The sequence below is a fragment of the Platalea leucorodia genome (assembly GCF_965183815.1).
Source record: "Platalea leucorodia genome assembly, contig: SUPER_19_unloc_1, whole genome shotgun sequence".
Taxonomy (NCBI): domain Eukaryota; kingdom Metazoa; phylum Chordata; class Aves; order Pelecaniformes; family Threskiornithidae; genus Platalea; species Platalea leucorodia.
The window spans coordinates 343922-361619 of NW_028121461.1; the positions used below are offsets into that span (position 1 = coordinate 343922).

General features: G+C 61.4%; 1 protein-coding gene across 1 annotated transcript in view; it reads left to right on the forward strand.

Annotated features, from left to right (window-relative positions):
- The window catches only part of LOC309599222 (sperm-associated antigen 4 protein-like), a gene marked incomplete at both ends in the record, with an annotated part of 124427 nt that extends 114833 nt beyond the window's left edge, over positions 1-9594 (forward strand). Inside the window, 6 exons of the mRNA XM_082338046.1 lie at positions 6278-6371; positions 6955-7030; positions 7616-7728; positions 8327-8494; positions 8855-8944; positions 9463-9594. Of these exons, the coding sequence (XP_082194172.1) occupies positions 6278-6371; positions 6955-7030; positions 7616-7728; positions 8327-8494; positions 8855-8944; positions 9463-9594 (673 nt within the window). The remainder of the gene's footprint in view (positions 1-6277; positions 6372-6954; positions 7031-7615; positions 7729-8326; positions 8495-8854; positions 8945-9462) is intronic.
- Between the last annotated feature and the right edge of the window lie 8104 nt (positions 9595-17698).

Here is a 17698-nt window from a genome sequence, read left to right on the forward strand (position 1 = left end):
GGCTCTAGGGGTTTCATCCCTCTTGAGACTTGCTTGGGACAAGCACCTCAGGGTTCCTGAGCAGAAGTCAAGGCCGAGCCTGAGCTCCACCACAGCGAGTGCTAGCCTACTGCTAGAGCCCCAGGAGAGGGTGGGGAGATAGCAGGGCTGATCCAGCACGTAGGTTCCCTCTTTGTGGGGACGAGTCTGAGCTGCTCTCCTTGTGCTTTGCCCCTGAGGGAGTGGATGCGGACGGAGAAGAGGAAACTCTCCTTGGGACGTTCACGTACAACGTGGCAAAGGAGACCATTCAGACCTTCCCTCTGAAGGTACGGGCCACGCGCAGGGGCAAGGTGCCAGGGAGCAAACCAGGTTTGCCTGCAAGTCCATGGCAGGAAGAGCATGAATGCTTTCTCCCTGGGCCGAGGGACAGTGTCCTCTCCTCCCAGCACAGCGTGCCCCTTCTCTCCCCGTGCTCTCACGCCTGCCAGGAGGAAAGCGGGCAGAGCAGACAGCGGGAGCTTGGTGGGGTTGCACAGCAGCCGCCCCCCACACAGGAGCACCTCCCCGGCCTCTCTGCCAGCACAGAGCAAGCAGCAGAGGGAAGGGGCAGAGGGGAGGGAGACTGAGCCCCAGCAGGGCTGGCATGCAGAGGATGCCAGCTGCCTTCCCCCTTCCCGTGTCCCCAGCAGCCCCGGTACCAGCAGCGAGCCTCAGATTGCCACAGCCGCTCCCACCCACTTGCAGGAGCTCGTTCCTGAGCAGGAGCAGGGCTGGCAGGGGGAGGCACCTTCATTGCATTGTCGCTCCTAACACCCCCGCTTCCTTTTCCCGCTTTTCTTCCCAGAACGCGCCGCTTCCCAGAGCCTTTGCACGTGTCAAACTTCTGGTGAAGAGCAACTGGGGAAACCCAGCGTACACCTGCATTTATCGAGTGCAGGTTCACGGGAAGATGGCAAAACCAGAAAGCCTCGACTAAAGCCAGAGGAAAAAGAGAAGGGCATACAGAAAAGAGCAGCAGAAGGGGAAGGAACAAGAAAATAAAAAAGATGTGGCAATTCAGATTGGTGCAGAAGCTCTGTCTCCAAAGTGGGGTGCGCAAGAAGGCCCTTTGGGGGGAGGGCGGGAGCGTGCGGGAACCGTTAGGACCTCTCCTTAATTTTTTCTGCAACCTGAGGAAGGCAGTAAGCACTCCTGAGGTTTACTCCAGAGAGGAGAGGCCCAGCCTGGCACCGCTCCTTCTCCCGCCACCCCGGGAGGCTCCGCAAGCGGCACCGGCCCAGGGCGGGCAGAGGGGCCCGGCTGCAGTTTACCACAGGCAGACGGCCACCCGGCCCCGAGCGGGCTCTGCAGGAGCTCTCCCCGGAGCCCGCCCACCCTCTTCCTGGCCTCTCAGCCAATGGCGCCCGCCAGGCAGTGACAGGCAGGGCCCGCCCCCAGCCAGTGCAGCGCCCTTCTCTGTCCCCGCCCCCTCCGGCCCGCTGCCGTGGCAACGGGGCCGACTGCAGGCACGGCCTGCGGGCCGAGCGAGGAGCCTTGGGACAGCTCTTCGGGGCTGCCAGGGCCGGGGGCTGGGAGCTCCTCCCTTACTTTCCCGACGGCGGCGCCGCAGGAGCAGATGGAACCGTTTGGCCTAGCACCTTCCCAGCATCCCGGCTGTCGGTTTGTCGGTGACCCCCCAGTTTCTGTGAAAGGGGGGTGGGGAGCCTGTCTGAGCGGCCTGTGGGAAAGCCCCCCGTTCCTCGGCCCATCAACGTCCCCGCTCTAGAGCTGGCTGCTCTCTGTCGGGGGTCCTTTTGTGTCACATTGAGTAGTGTCGACGGGGAATTTTCCAGCGCTTGGCCCCTGGTTATTCTGCCCTTGGCATTGGGACGACCCTGACCCGTCTTTCCTCTTGACGGACCACCCTCTCTGGGGTTCCCAGAAAGGCTGTGCGGTTCTGCAGCCCTTGGGCTGTTCCCGTCATGGGCTCCACCATGTAACACTCGAGGCCCCTCGGTCCCCCAGTGCTGCATTGTGCAACACTTGGCTGTTCCCTCCCGCTGTTGCTATCATGGGCATCGTGTCCTGGGCTACAACGCCGCCTGCGCTAAGGACATCCCGGGCAGCCAGTCGGAAAGCTCGTCCAAAGGGTTCCAGGGATGGGGAGGGTTAGAACCCCGTCTTCCTGGCAGCTGTCTAACAGCAGGGAGTATTGGGAGGGGGTCAGGGTGGCAGGAGCATTCCCTGCGGGGTGCTGGAGGCTCCCAAGGGGTTCCTGAGAGATGGGGCTGGGGAGTGGGCATCCCAGGATGCTCGGGGGGGTTCTCATGCTGCTGGAAATGGTTTGTAAAGCTAAGCAGAAACGGCAATTGTCCCATTAGCTTTGTATGACGGTAGGCACCTTAGGTGGGACCATCCCCCGTGCATCCAGCGCCGTAATAAAGAGAATGCCTGCTTCTCGATGCTACGTTGGTGTGAAGAGGCTGATTCCCCATTTCGGTGACAGTTTGGGCGACCCAGATGGGACTCCGCTTCTGAATCTCGACGGATCCGCGGGATCGCAGGACCCCCAGCCGGCACCGAGGGATTCTCGGGAAGAACCTCCGAAGCCCGGACCGAAGAGCTCTGAGCAGGACCCCTGGGAAGGTAAAGGCATCCCTTTTCTGATTAAAAGGGCGGTTGCCTGCCCGTCAGGCGCGGCGAAGGCCTCGCAGGGTTGGGCTGTAAAGGTACCTAAGGGAAGGATTGGATCCTATGGGGCCCAAGTCCCTAGGACACCTGTGTCTGGAAACCTTTGGCCGAAGGGGTGGGTTGGAGTCCCACTGAAGGTAATCTAGGGGTTCGAGTCCCCTTCTGGGGAATGCCTCTGACTATTTTGTGCCAAGTTATTGTTTCTCTGTTTGGTGTTGCTGTATCTTTTATGGCGGGCACTAAGCCCGCTGCGGGAGGGGGGATTCGGAAAAGATCTCCCCTAGGACGTATCGTGAAACATTGGAGGAAATTGGGAGGGGAGCCTCTCACTCGGAAACAGCTTCTAGAATATGGTAACAATTGGTGGCCAATGTATAGTCTCGAAGATCAGGCAAAATGGCCAAAGAATGGAACTCTGAGATATACTACTATAGTACAACTGATGGTACTTTGCAGGCGGGAGGGTAAATGGGATGAAGTAGCAGACGTGGATTTATTTTTCACACTAAGGAACCACCCGGAATGGCAGAAGGAATGCAGAATAATCCCACAGGATCCTCTGATCTTGGCTCTAGAAAAGGAGGGGAGGGGTAGGAATTTAAAACGATGGGGTTCTGCTTGTAGAAAATCCGCTCCTTTCGTACAAGCCCATCTTGCCTCTTACTGGGTTTTTCTTCTTGGCATACAAAAGAGTTCCGAAAGGAGAAATGCTGGCAGAAGCAGCTGCCCCACGGGTTGAGAGCAAAGCCCCCGTTCCAGGCTGCTTTCTGGTTTCCCGGGGGTGCCCAGGAGAGCTGGAACCCTGCCCGGCAGCACAGGCCAGGCAGCCGCCCGGCACAGGAGCGTGGCAGGGTTTGGCGGGCCCAGAGGCATGTGCTCCCACCGCCCAGGAGAGCGGCAGCCGTGCTGCCCCAGGGGAGCCCACCGGCTCTCCCCGCCCTGCTGCGCCCTGGGGAGCCCCAGTGTGATGTCAGAGCCACCAGTGTGAGGTCAGAGCTGGCCGCCCGCACAGCCCTGTGGCGCGCGGGCAAGGAGCCCCCAGCTGCCGTGTGGCTCTTGCCCTGGGCAGGCGCGCTCCTGCTGTGGGGCAGCGTGGGGCTGCTGCCGGAGCTGTTTTTGCCTGGGCAGGCCACGCTGCTGGGGCTGAGGGGGAAGAGCGGAGCGGGGAGCCTGCCTTTGCCCAGAGATGGCGAGGAGAAAGGCCGCCGAGAGAAGACGCCAAGGGCCCTCCCAAGGCTCCTTGGGGAACGAGGCCGGCCAACAGCCGGCAGGGGAGGCAGCGGGGCCGAGCTGCTGCCAGACGAGTAGGTACGAAGCCTGGCATGTGCCCGGGGCATCAGGTTGGGCTGGTAGCACGGACGTGGCCTAGCACGGTCAGTGGGGTGCGGAGCAGCCTGGGGAAGCCGACAGAAGTTTTCTGAAGAAGAGCCCCGTGGTTTGCGAAGCCCCCCTTCTGTGGGGACGGGTCTCGGCGGAAAGCCTGGCTCACTCTCGCAGCCAAAAGGCAGTGTGCAGCAGGGGCTTTTGGGGAGGCGGTAGCCTCGTGCTGCAGGGTCGGAGCCCAGCCCTGCTGCACGGGGAGGCCAAGCCCCTGGGGCCTGAGACTGGCCCCCTCGGGACGCTGAGGCGCGATCCTGCCTGGCTGATGGGAGCAGCTGTGCGGGGCAGAGAGGGGTCGGGAGACCTGGGAGTGCCCAGGGAAGAGGTGGAGGGGGCGGTGGGGGGGGACAGCAGCCCGTGCCCCCTCCCCGAACGGCCACTGGGAGGTGTCTGCCGCGGGGCAGGGTGGGGCCAGGGGCCAGGGAGCAGGGAGGGACGGGCTGAGAATCGGGCTGTGCTGCCGGGTGGGCTTCCCGAGGCGGGGGGTCTGCTGCTGCCAGCTTGCTCCCACTGCAGGCCTGTAAAGCAAAGGATGGGGAAAGGAGAGGGGGGGCCCGCTGGGAGCAGCCCAGCTGTGCTGGCCTCTCTCGCTGCTGCTGGGACGGCCCGTCCTCTGGCAAGGGCCGCCACTCAGGCTACTCCTGCCCGCCTTCTTCACTGTGCTCGCCGATTGACCCTTGCTTCTGCGCAAACGCAGTCCTAGGATCACGTAGACGTTGTCCTTCAAGACTACTGTTGCCATTCTTCTGTTTCTTCCTATCTTCATGGTTCCGTGCATCTGTTCTCCCAAGGCCGAGTTGTCTGTAACGAGATTATCCCGGAGCCCCCTCTTATCTTATAACTATTCTTCTAGCTACTCCCTAAATCACATCAAACTGTAAGGCATTCACAACACCCTTAAATCACACCAGGGTGTCTTCTGAGCTAATGAAGAGACTAAGGTATTTACCACATCTTTCTTGCTCTTGTGGTTTTTAACCCTTTCGACAGGAGTCCCTCTTTTTCAGGCAAAAGGTGGCCCTGCAGAAGAAGAGGATCTTCCAAGTCGTCTTCTTGTTGCTCCCCGTGGCTCTTGGTGAGTTTGCATGAGCAGACACCTGAGAGCGACAGCCAGGCTGTGCTGCATGCCAGCTTTCCGCTGGCCAGCTTTCCTTTTGGGCCAGTATGGGCGGAAGCTCCCATGGCCCAAGCGCTTCCCGAGTACGTCCCGGACTGGGCCTGCCTTTTGGCCTGCCAGTAAGACTGGGAGTCTCCCAGCCATGCTGCTGCTCTGGCCACTGGACCACATGGCTTGCTTCGTCTGCAAGTCCGCGAGAGAAGGGCGTAGCTACTTCCAAGCCTGAACTGGGCATTCCCAGAGGGGAGGGGCCGTGCAGGGGGACCCATGGGGAGGTACGTACCTCTCCTAGCCCATGCAGCCTGGTCTCGGGGCTCCCTGAAGCAGCGAGGGGAAGCGGGGAATAGCTCTGGGGCACTGAGCACACCTGAGGCTCACGGCTGCGCAGTCCCCTCAAGCCTGGGCCGATGGCTTCCGGGCAGAGGCGCGTCCTCTCTCCGCACCCCGCGTTCCCCACCTCCTCAGCTCACCTGCTGCCCCACCCCTAAGGCAACAGGCCGGAGACAACGCGACTGCAGGCATCGCTAGCGACCCCAGTAAAATAACTCTCTCTTGATGATGTGAATTGCAGCTGCTGTTTACTGCGGGACCTCACTGTCAGCGTGGACAATGCAGCCAAAGGGACTGCTGGAGGTCGGTGACTCCTGTGGCACAGGCACCTCTCGCAACAGAGCATCGCTGAGAGCGGCTGGATAAATCACGGGCTCTCCTGCTGCCACGCAGGGTGACCCAAAGAAGCAGCAGCTTGTGCCGAGTCTTCCTAGGGAAGCCTCTCCTGGGAAGCCCCGGCGGCTCTGGTAGCGGATGCTCGAACCGAGCGTTTTTCCCTTTCAGGCGCCGGCACTTGTGTCTGCAGAAGACCTGAAGACCCTGCGGTAAGAGACGTTTCCTGAGCTGGCATTAGTTCTGTGCAGAAGCGTCAGCCGACCTCGTGCTACCTGCACTCGTTTTGCTAACAGCCAGGGCTCCCATACCTCCTACCTGCCTTTGCCTTCTGCTCAAACTGGTGTGGAAGGGAAGCGCTCGCAAAGCAGGGGAAGCACACGTGTCTCTCCTTCTTGCTGAGCTGAGACGCTCCCCAGAGGGGACTGGCCGCTCTCTGACAAGATCTGCTTTCCTGTCATGCAGGAACTTTTGCGTTTTGTTGGCGGAGCAAAGACAAATGATGCAGCTTCTGCTGGAGGAGGTGGCTCAACTGAGGGCGGAGATCAGCAGGGCAAAGGTGATGCTGCGTTTTGGGGAAGGAGGCTTGGCTGGGCAGAACCCCCGAGAAAGCACTCCTTGGGCTTGTTGGTGGGGTCAGACTGCTGACGGCAGCAAGCCAGCCTTTGCCCCAGGGGCTTGCTGGGTGAGCTTCTGCGCTGCACAGGCCCTTCTCCAGGCCCAGTTTAAGCAGGCTGCTTGAGGCAGCAGAGGACTCCCGAGAGCCTTCCCTTGGCACGCCGGCACTCTGGCTCCTCTGGCTGGGCTCCTGAGGCAGGGAGGAGACCCAGGCACGCTGACGGGGCCAGCCGTCGCTTGCAGGGCCCGAGCCCATCTCCCCGCTGACCTGCAGAGCGTGGAGGGTGGGGATGAGGGTGTGGCGACCCTCGTCAACCCACCTCGTGGCCATGGCCGTGGCCGTGGACACAGATTCTCTTCCTCAGTCCTCGTGGCTCACATCAGCAGCAGAGAGTCTTGCAGCTCTGTGGACGAGGCTTGCCTTGCCTTTCTGACACTGGCCCTTTGCCTCTGCCGGCGCTAGCAGCCACGCTGAAGTGCCTGCTGATGTGGTCCTTTTCTGTGTTCGTTTATGGCGTTCCCAGGAAGTGAACCAGGCAGAGTCCCAGATGGCTTCGGAAGTCTACGTCGAGATGTCTGACTGGGCCCTGAAAAGCTCTGGTATGGACACAAGCAGCCCAATCTCCTTGCCCTGCGCTTGTCTGCAGCACTCCCCAAAGAAGCCTGTGCTCCGGGCGCTGCTCTCCAAAGTGGGGGAGCTTCAATGCTTCATGGGGTCCAAGAGCAAGGCTGTGGCACAGTGGCTCTCTCAGACTCCCTCCCAGTCCTGCCCTCGGCCTCCGCACGGGGGCCTGCGCACGGGTGCCTCCGCCGCTGCCCCCGCACGTGTTCCTGTGCTGTTGGAAGGGCTCTCTTCCTCTCCACTGCATTGGAAGAGGGAACGGCTGGGCCACCCTTTGCTGCCCATGCCGCAAGCCCTCAGTTTTGGTGTGCTGTCATTCACGTGGGCGCCCGCTGTCTCCCAGAACCCTCAGACCTTCTCCTCCTGGCGCTGTGAGAGAAGCAGTCACCACCAGGCCGGTGGCTGCTGTCATTCCCCTGCACAGCTGGGCACCCCCAGCGGCGTGGGGAGGAGGAGAGGACTGACAGACGTGGAGCTGGCCGGCAGCATCAGAAATACTGTCTGAGCACCGAGTCCCCCTAGAATGTGGCCTCTTCCCGTCACCTGCTCTCCCTCCCTTCCAGGTGCCACCATCGACATGCAGAGAACTTCCGAGACCTACATCTGCAAAGAGAATTGGGGCTGCGGGCTTTTATGGCTCTTTCGCACTGCCAACCCCCCCGACACTATTTTGCAGGTATCGTAGCCTCAGGGAAGGTTTCCTGCCTCCCGCTGAAGTTGGGGACCGACCTCAGGGGCTCTGCCCTCGCTCCAGTGGCACTGCTCAAGCCCACAGTGTTGATCAGGTTCCTGAAAGCAAAGCTCGCACACAGGGCTGGGCTTGCTAGCAATCAGCGCTTCCCCTCAGGAGGGGAATGGAGCTGAACGGAGCCAAACTGCTGCATCTCGCCCACAGTGCTCTGCCCCAGCTGGGTGAAAGACTTTCTCCCTGGTGACCCCGTTTCCACGCCCATCCCTAACAGCGCCTTTTTGGGGCTGGCAGGCGGGAGGTGGGGGTGCCCTGCAGAGCCACTGGGCAGAGAGGTGTTTCTGCTAGGCTCTGACTGGGACGGTTTCATAACCGCTGGTCTCCTCTGCCCCATAATCCTGAGAGCCCCCTTTCAGTCAGGCAGGGACGAAGGCCTCCTGCTTCTGTCCATTTCCTCCCACGCGCCTCATTTTCAAGCCAAAATAGACCCCACGGACACAACGGCGCCTACGCTTCAAGCTACGCGGCCCACTGTGTTGGCCCCAACACTCTCTCACTCTTCCTTGCTCTCGCGTTCTGCTTGCAGCCGGATGTTTCCCCAGGAAACTGCTGGCCTTTACAAGGGGATCAGGGCCAGGTGGTCATCAGGTTGCCAGCACGAGTCCATCTGACTGCCGTCACTGTGCAGCACATCTCCAAAGAAGTCTCTCCATCTGGGACCGTCATCAGCGCCCCCAGAGACGTCGCTGTCTTTGTGAGTCTCTGCTGGGCGCTTCTGGCGGGGATCTGGCCCTGGGGGAAAGCCATGGCAGGGTCTTGCTTGCTTTTGTGCGTCCTCTGAGGTTTGCGTCCTGCTCTCTCCTGAGCACTGCAGTGCCCTAGCGGGACACTTCAAGGGCTCTAGGGGTTTCATCCCTCTTGAGACTTGTTTGGGACAAGCACCTCAGGGTTCCTGAGCAGAAGTCAAGGCCGAGCCTGAGCTCCACCACAGCGAGTGCTAGCCTACTGCTAGAGCCCCAGGAGAGGGTGGGGAGATAGCAGGGCTGATCCAGCACGTAGGTTCCCTCTTTGTGGGGACGAGTCTGAGCTGCTCTCCTTGTGCTTTGCCCCTGAGGGAGTGGATGCGGACGGAGAAGAGGAAACTCTCCTTGGGACGTTCACGTACAACGTGGCAAAGGAGACCATTCAGACCTTCCCTCTGAAGGTACGGGCCACGCGCAGGGGCAAGGTGCCGGGGAGCAAACCAGGTTTGCCTGCAAGTCCATGGCAGGAAGAGCGTGAATGCTTTCTCCCTGGGCCGAGGGACAGTGTCCTCTCCTCCCAGCACAGCGTGCCCCTTCTCTCCCCGTGCTCTCACGCCTGCCAGGAGGAAAGCGGGCAGAGCAGACAGCGGGAGCTTGGTGGGGTTGCACAGCAGCCGCCCCCCGCACAGGAGCACCTCCCCGGCCTCTCTGCCAGCACAGAGCAAGCAGCAGAGGGAAGGGGCAGAGGGGAGGGAGACTGAGCCCCAGCAGGGCTGGCATGCAGAGGATGCCAGCTGCCTTCCCCCTTCCCGTGTCCCCAGCAGCCCCGGTACCAGCAGCGAGCCTCAGATTGCCACAGCCGCTCCCACCCACTTTCAGGAGCTCGTTCCTGAGCAGGAGCAGGGCTGGCAGGGGGAGGCACCTTCATTGCATTGTCGCTCCTAACAGCCCCGCTTCCTTTTCCCGCTTTTCTTCCCAGAACGCGCCGCTTCCCAGAGCCTTTGCACGTGTCAAACTTCTGGTGAAGAGCAACTGGGGAAACCCAGCGTACACCTGCATTTATCGAGTGCAGGTTCACGGGAAGATGGCAAAACCAGAAAGCCTCGACTAAAGCCAGAGGAAAAAGAGAAAGGCATACAGAAAAGAGCAGCAGAAGGGGAAGGAACAAGAAAATAAAAAAGATGTGGCAATTCAGATTGGTGCAGAAGCTCTGTCTCCAAAGTGGGGTGTGCAAGAAGGCCCTTTGGGGGGAGGGCGGGAGCGTGCGGGAACCGTTAGGACCTCTCCTTAATTTTTTCTGCAACCTGAGGAAGGCAGTAAGCACTCCTAAGGTTTACTCCAGAGAGGAGAGGCCCAGCCTGGCACCGCTCCTTCTCCCGCCACCCCGGGAGGCTCCGCAAGCGGCACCTGCCCAGGCCGGGCAGAGGGGCCCGGCTGCAGTTTACCACAGGCAGACGGCCACCCGGCCCCGAGCGGGCTCTGCAGGAGCTCTCCCCGGAGCCCGCCCACCCTCTTCCTGGCCTCTCAGCCAATGGCGCCCGCCAGGCAGTGACAGGCAGGGCCCGCCCCCAGCCAGTGCAGCGCCCTTCTCTGTCCCCGCCCCCTCCGGCCCGCTGCCGTGGCAACGGGGCCGACTGCAGGCACGGCCTGCGGGCCGAGCGAGGAGCCTTGGGGCAGCTCTTCGGGGCTGCCAGGGCCGGGGGCTGGGAGCTCCTCCCTTACTTTCCCGACGGCGGCGCCGCAGGAGCAGATGGAACCGTTTGGCCTAGCACCTTCCCAGCATCCCGGCTGTCGGTTTGTCGGTGACCCCCCAGTTTCTGTGAAAGGGGGGTGGGGAGCCTGTCTGAGCGGCCTGTGGGAAAGCCCCCCGTTCCTCGGCCCATCAACGTCCCCGCTCTAGAGCTGGCTGCTCTCTGTCGGGGGTCCTTTTGTGTCACATTGAGTAGTGTCGACGGGGAATTTTCCAGCGCTTGGCCCCTGGTTATTCTGCCCTTGGCATTGGGACGACCCTGACCCGTCTTTCCTCTTGACGGACCACCCTCTCTGGGGTTCCCAGAAAGGCTGTGCGGTTCTGCAGCCCTTGGGCTGTTCCCGTCATGGGCTCCACCATGTAACACTCGAGGCCCCTCGGTCCCCCAGTGCTGCATTGTGCAACACTTGGCTGTTCCCTCCCGCTGTTGCTATCATGGGCATCGTGTCCTGGGCTACAACGCCGCCTGCGCTAAGGACATCCCGGGCAGCCAGTCGGAAAGCTCGTCCAAAGGGTTCCAGGGATGGGGAGGGTTAGAACCCCGTCTTCCTGGCAGCTGTCTAACAGCAGGGAGTATTGGGAGGGGGTCAGGGTGGCAGGAGCATTCCCTGCGGGGTGCTGGAGGCTCCCAAGGGAGAGCAAAGCAGGGGAAGCACACGTGTCTCTCCTTCTTGCTGAGCTGAGACGCTCCCCAGAGGGGACTGGCCGCTCTCTGACAAGATCTGCTTTCCTGTCATGCAGGAACTTTTGCGTTTTGTTGGCGGAGCAAAGACAAATGATGCAGCTTCTGCTGGAGGAGGTGGCTCAACTGAGGGCGGAGATCAGCAGGGCAAAGGTGATGCTGCGTTTTGGGGAAGGAGGCTTGGCTGGGCAGAACCCCCGAGAAAGCACTCCTTGGGCTTGTTGGTGGGGTCAGACTGCTGACTGCAGCAAGCCAGCCTTTGCCCCAGGGGCTTGCTGGGTGAGCTTCTGCGCTGCACAGGCCCTTCTCCAGGCCCAGTTTAAGCAGGCTGCTTGAGGCAGCAGAGGACTCCCGAGAGCCTTCCCTTGGCACGCCGGCACTCTGGCTCCTCTGGCTGGGCTCCTGAGGCAGGGATGAGACCCAGGCACGCTGACGGGGCCAGCCGTCGCTTGCAGGGCCCGAGCCCATCTCCCCGCTGACCTGCAGAGCGTGGAGGGTGGGGATGAGGGTGTGGCGACCCTCGTCAACCCACCTCGTGGCCATGGCCGTGGCCGTGGACACAGATTCTCTTCCTCAGTCCTCGTGGCTCACATCAGCAGCAGAGAGTCTTGCAGCTCTGTGGACGAGGCTTGCCTTGCCTTTCTGACACTGGCCCTTTGCCTCTGCCGGCGCTAGCAGCCACGCTGAAGTGCCTGCTGATGTGGTCCTTTTCTGTGTTCGTTTATGGCGTTCCCAGGAAGTGAACCAGGCAGAGTCCCAGATGGCTTCGGAAGTCTACGTCGAGATGTCTGACTGGGCCCTGAAAAGCTCTGGTATGGACACAAGCAGCCCAATCTCCTTGCCCTGCGCTTGTCTGCAGCACTCCCCAAAGAAGCCTGTGCTCCGGGCGCTGCTCTCCAAAGCGGGGGAGCTTCAATGCTTCATGGGGTCCAAGAGCAAGGCTGTGGCACAGTGGCTCTCTCAGACTCCCTCCCAGTCCTGCCCTCGGCCTCCGCACGGGGGCCTGCGCACGGGTGCCTCCGCCGCTGCCCCCGCACGTGTTCCTGTGCTGTTGGAAGGGCTCTCTTCCTCTCCACTGCATTGGAAGAGGGAACGGCTGGGCCATCCTTTGCTGCCCATGCCGCAAGCCCTCAGTTTTGGTGTGCTGTCATTCACGTGGGCGCCCGCTGTCTCCCAGAACCCTCAGACCTTCTCCTCCTGGCGCTGTGAGAGAAGCAGTCACCACCAGGCCGGTGGCTGCTGTCATTCCCCTGCACAGCTGGGCACCCCCAGCGGCGTGGGGAGGAGGAGAGGACTGACAGACGTGGAGCTGGCCGGCAGCATCAGAAATACTGTCTGAGCACCGAGTCCCCCTAGAATGTGGCCTCTTCCCGTCACCTGCTCTCCCTCCCTTCCAGGTGCCACCATCGACATGCAGAGAACTTCCGAGACCTACATCTGCAAAGAGAATTGGGGCTGCGGGCTTTTATGGCTCTTTCGCACTGCCAACCCCCCCGACACTATTTTGCAGGTATCGTAGCCTCAGGGAAGGTTTCCTGCCTCCCGCTGAAGTTGGGGACCGACCTCAGGGGCTCTGCCCTCGCTCCAGTGGCACTGCTCAAGCCCACAGTGTTGATCAGGTTCCTGAAAGCAAAGCTCGCACACAGGGCTGGGCTTGCTAGCAATCAGCGCTTCCCCTCAGGAGGGGAATGGAGCTGAACGGAGCCAAACTGCTGCATCTCGCCCACAGTGCTCTGCCCCAGCTGGGTGAAAGACTTTCTCCCTGGTGACCCCGTTTCCACGCCCATCCCTAACAGCGCCTTTTTGGGGCTGGCAGGTGGGAGGTGGGGGTGCCCTGCAGAGCCACTGGGCAGAGAGGTGTTTCTGCTAGGCTCTGACTGGGACGGTTTCATAACCGCTGGTCTCCTCTGCCCCATAATCCTGAGAGCCCCCTTTCAGTCAGGCAGGGACGAAGGCCTCCTGCTTCTGTCCATTTCCTCCCACGTGCCTCATTTTCAAGCCAAAATAGACCCCACGGACACAACGGCGCCTACGCTTCAAGCTACGCGGGCCACTGTGTTGGCCCCAACACTCTCTCACTCTTCCTTGCTCTCGCGTTCTGCTTGCAGCCGGATGTTTCCCCAGGAAACTGCTGGCCTTTACAAGGGGATCAGGGCCAGGTGGTCATCAGGTTGCCAGCACGAGTCCATCTGACTGCCGTCACTGTGCAGCACATCTCCAAAGAAGTCTCTCCATCTGGGACCGTCATCAGCGCCCCCAGAGACGTCGCTGTCTTTGTGAGTCTCTGCTGGGCGCTTCTGGCGGGGATCTGGCCCTGGGGGAAAGCCATGGCAGGGTCTTGCTTGCTTTTGTGCGTCCTCTGAGGTTTGCGTCCTGCTCTCTCCTGAGCACTGCAGTGCCCTAGCGGGACACTTCAAGGGCTCTAGGGGTTTCATCCCTCTTGAGACTTGCTTGGGACAAGCACCTCAGGGTTCCTGAGCAGAAGTCAAGGCCGAGCCTGAGCTCCACCACAGCGAGTGCTAGCCTACTGCTAGAGCCCCAGGAGAGGGTGGGGAGATAGCAGGGCTGATCCAGCACGTAGGTTCCCTCTTTGTGGGGACGAGTCTGAGCTGCTCTCCTTGTGCTTTGCCCCTGAGGGAGTGGATGCGGACGGAGAAGAGGAAACTCTCCTTGGGACGTTCACGTACAACGTGGCAAAGGAGACCATTCAGACCTTCCCTCTGAAGGTACGGGCCACGCGCAGGGGCAAGGTGCCGGGGAGCAAACCAGGTTTGCCTGCAAGTCCATGGCAGGAAGAGCGTGAATGCTTTCTCCCTGGGCCGAGGGACAGTGTCCTCTCCTCCCAGCACAGCGTGCCCCTTCTCTCCCCGTGCTCTCACGCCTGCCAGGAGGAAAGCGGGCAGAGCAGACAGCGGGAGCTTGGTGGGGTTGCACAGCAGCCGCCCCCCGCACAGGAGCACCTCCCCGGCCTCTCTGCCAGCACAGAGCAAGCAGCAGAGGGAAGGGGCAGAGGGGAGGGAGACTGAGCCCCAGCAGGGCTGGCATGCAGAGGATGCCAGCTGCCTTCCCCCTTCCCGTGTCCCCAGCAGCCCCGGTACCAGCAGCGAGCCTCAGATTGCCACAGCCGCTCCCACCCACTTTCAGGAGCTCGTTCCTGAGCAGAGGCAGGGCTGGCAGGGAGGGACACCTTCATTGCATTGTCGCTCCTAACACCCCCGCTTCCTTTTCCCGCTTTTCTTCCCAGAACGCGCCGCTTCCCAGAGCCTTTGCACGTGTCAAACTTCTGGTGAAGAGCAACTGGGGAAACCCAGCGTACACCTGCATTTATCGAGTGCAGGTTCACGGGAAGATGGCAAAACCAGAAAGCCTCGACTAAAGCCAGAGGAAAAAGAGAAGGGCATACAGAAAAGAGCAGCAGAAGGGGAAGGAACAAGAAAATAAAAAAGATGTGGCAATTCAGATTGGTGCAGAAGCTCTGTCTCCAAAGTGGGGTGCGCAAGAAGGCCCTTTGGGGGGAGGGCGGGAGCGTGCGGGAACCGTTAGGACCTCTCCTTAATTTTTTCTGCAACCTGAGGAAGGCAGTAAGCACTCCTAAGGTTTACTCCAGAGAGGAGAGGCCCAGCCTGGCACCGCTCCTTCTCCCGCCACCCCGGGAGGCTCCGCAAGCGGCACCGGCCCAGGGCGGGCAGAGGGGCCCGGCTGCAGTTTACCACAGGCAGACGGCCACCCGGCCCCGAGCGGGCTCTGCAGGAGCTCTCCCCGGAGCCCGCCCACCCTCTTCCTGGCCTCTCAGCCAATGGCGCCCGCCAGGCAGTGACAGGCAGGGCCCGCCCCCAGCCAGTGCAGCGCCCTTCTCTGTCCCCGCCCCCTCCGGCCCGCTGCCGTGGCAACGGGGCCGACTGCAGGCACGGCCTGCGGGCCGAGCGAGGAGCCTTGGGACAGCTCTTCGGGGCTGCCAGGGCCGGGGGCTGGGAGCTCCTCCCTTACTTTCCCGACGGCGGCGCCGCAGGAGCAGATGGAACCGTTTGGCCTAGCACCTTCCCAGCATCCCGGCTGTCGGTTTGTCGGTGACCCCCCAGTTTCTGTGAAAGGGGGGTGGGGAGCCTGTCTGAGCGGCCTGTGGGAAAGCCCCCCGTTCCTCGGCCCATCAACGTCCCCGCTCTAGAGCTGGCTGCTCTCTGTCGGGGGTCCTTTTGTGTCACATTGAGTAGTGTCGACGGGGAATTTTCCAGCGCTTGGCCCCTGGTTATTCTGCCCTTGGCATTGGGACGACCCTGACCCGTCTTTCCTCTTGACGGACCACCCTCTCTGGGGTTCCCAGAAAGGCTGTGCGGTTCTGCAGCCCTTGGGCTGTTCCCGTCATGGGCTCCACCATGTAACACTCGAGGCCCCTCGGTCCCCCAGTGCTGCATTGTGCAACACTTGGCTGTTCCCTCCCGCTGTTGCTATCATGGGCATCGTGTCCTGGGCTACAACGCCGCCTGCGCTAAGGACATCCCGGGCAGCCAGTCGGAAAGCTCGTCCAAAGGGTTCCAGGGATGGGGAGGGTTAGAACCCCGTCTTCCTGGCAGCTGTCTAACAGCAGGGAGTATTGGGAGGGGGTCAGGGTGGCAGGAGCATTCCCTGCGGGGTGCTGGAGGCTCCCAAGGGGTTCCTGAGAGATGGGGCTGGGGAGTGGGCATCCCAGGATGCTCGGGGGGGTTCTCATGCTGCTGGAAATGGTTTGTAAAGCTAAGCAGAAACGGCAATTGTCCCATTAGCTTTGTATGACGGTAGGCACCTTAGGTGGGACCATCCCCCGTGCATCCAGCGCCGTAATAAAGAGAATGCCTGCTTCTCGATGCTACGTTGGTGTGAAGAGGCTGATTCCCCATTTCGGTGACAGTTTGGGCGACCCAGATGGGACTCCGCTTCTGAATCTCGACGGATCCGCGGGATCGCAGGACCCCCAGCCGGCACCGAGGGATTCTCGGGAAGAACCTCCGAAGCCCGGACCGAAGAGCTGTGAGCAGGACCCCTGGGAAGGTAAAGGCATCCCTTTTCTGATTAAAAGGGCGGTTGCCTGCCCGTCAGGCGCGGCGAAGGCCTCGCAGGGTTGGGCTGTAAAGGTACCTAAGGGAAGGATTGGATCCTATGGGGCCCAAGTCCCTAGGACACCTGTGTCTGGAAACCTTTGGCCGAAGGGGTGGGTTGGAGTCCCACTGAAGGTAATCTAGGGGTTCGAGTCCCCTTCTGGGGAATGCCTCTGACTATTTTGTGCCAAGTTATTGTTTCTCTGTTTGGTGTTGCTGTATCTTTTATGGCGGGCACTAAGCCCGCTGCGGGAGGGGGGATTCGGAAAAGATCTCCCCTAGGACGTATCGTGAAACATTGGAGGAAATTGGGAGGGGAGCCTCTCACTCGGAAACAGCTTCTAGAATATGGTAACAATTGGTGGCCAATGTATAGTCTCGAAGATCAGGCAAAATGGCCAAAGAATGGAACTCTGAGATATACTACTATAGTACAACTGATGGTACTTTGCAGGCGGGAGGGTAAATGGGATGAAGTAGCAGACGTGGATTTATTTTTCACACTAAGGAACCACCCGGAATGGCAGAAGGAACGCAGAATAATCCCACAGGATCCTCTGATCTTGGCTCTAGAAAAGGAGGGGAGGGGTAGGAATTTAAAACGATGGGGTTCTGCTTGTAGAAAATCCGCTCCTTTCGTACAAGCCCGTCTTGCCTCTTACTGGGTTTTTCTTCTTGGCATACAAAAGAGTTCCGAAAGGAGAAATGCTGGCAGAAGCAGCTGCCCCACGGGTTGAGAGCAAAGCCCCCGTTCCAGGCTGCTTTCTGGTTTCCCGGGGGTGCCCAGGAGAGCTGGAACCCTGCCCGGCAGCACAGGCCAGGCAGCCGCCCGGCACAGGAGCGTGGCAGGGTTTGGCGGGCCCAGAGGCATGTGCTCCCACCGCCCAGGAGAGCGGCAGCCGTGCTGCCCCAGGGGAGCCCACCGGCTCTCCCCGCCCTGCTGCGCCCTGGGGAGCCCCAGTGTGATGTCAGAGCCACCAGTGTGAGGTCAGAGCTGGCCGCCTGCACAGCCCTGTGGCGCGCGGGCAAGGAGCCCCCAGCTGCCGTGTGGCTCTTGCCCTGGGCAGGCGCGCTCCTGCTGTGGGGCAGCGTGGGGCTGCTGCCGGAGCTGTTTTTGCCTGGGCAGGCCACGCTGCTGGGGCTGAGGGGGAAGAGCGGAGCGGGGAGCCTGCCTTTGCCCAGAGATGGCGAGGAGAAAGGCCGCCGAGAGAAGACGCCAAGGGCCCTCCCAAGGCTCCTTGGGGAACGAGGCCGGCCAACAGCTGGCAGGGGAGGCAGCGGGGCCGAGCTGCTGCCAGACGAGTAGGTACGAAGCCTGGCATGTGCCCGGGGCATCAGGTTGGGCTGGTAGCACGGACGTGGCCTAGCACGGTCAGTGGGGTGCGGAGCAGCCTGGGGAAGCCGACAGAAGTTTTCTGAAGAAGAGCCCCGTGGTTTGCGAAGCCCCCCTTCTGTGGGGACGGGTCTCGGCGGAAAGCCTGGCTCACTCTCGCAGCCAAAAGGCAGTGTGCAGCAGGGGCTTTTGGGGAGGCGGTAGCCTCGTGCTGCAGGGTCGGAGCCCAGCCCTGCTGCACGGGGAGGCCAAGCCCCTGGGGCCTGAGACTGGCCCCCTCGGGACGCTGAGGCGCGATCCTGCCTGGCTGATGGGAGCAGCTGTGCGGGGCAGAGAGGGGTCGGGAGACCTGGGAGTGCCCAGGGAAGAGGTGGGGGG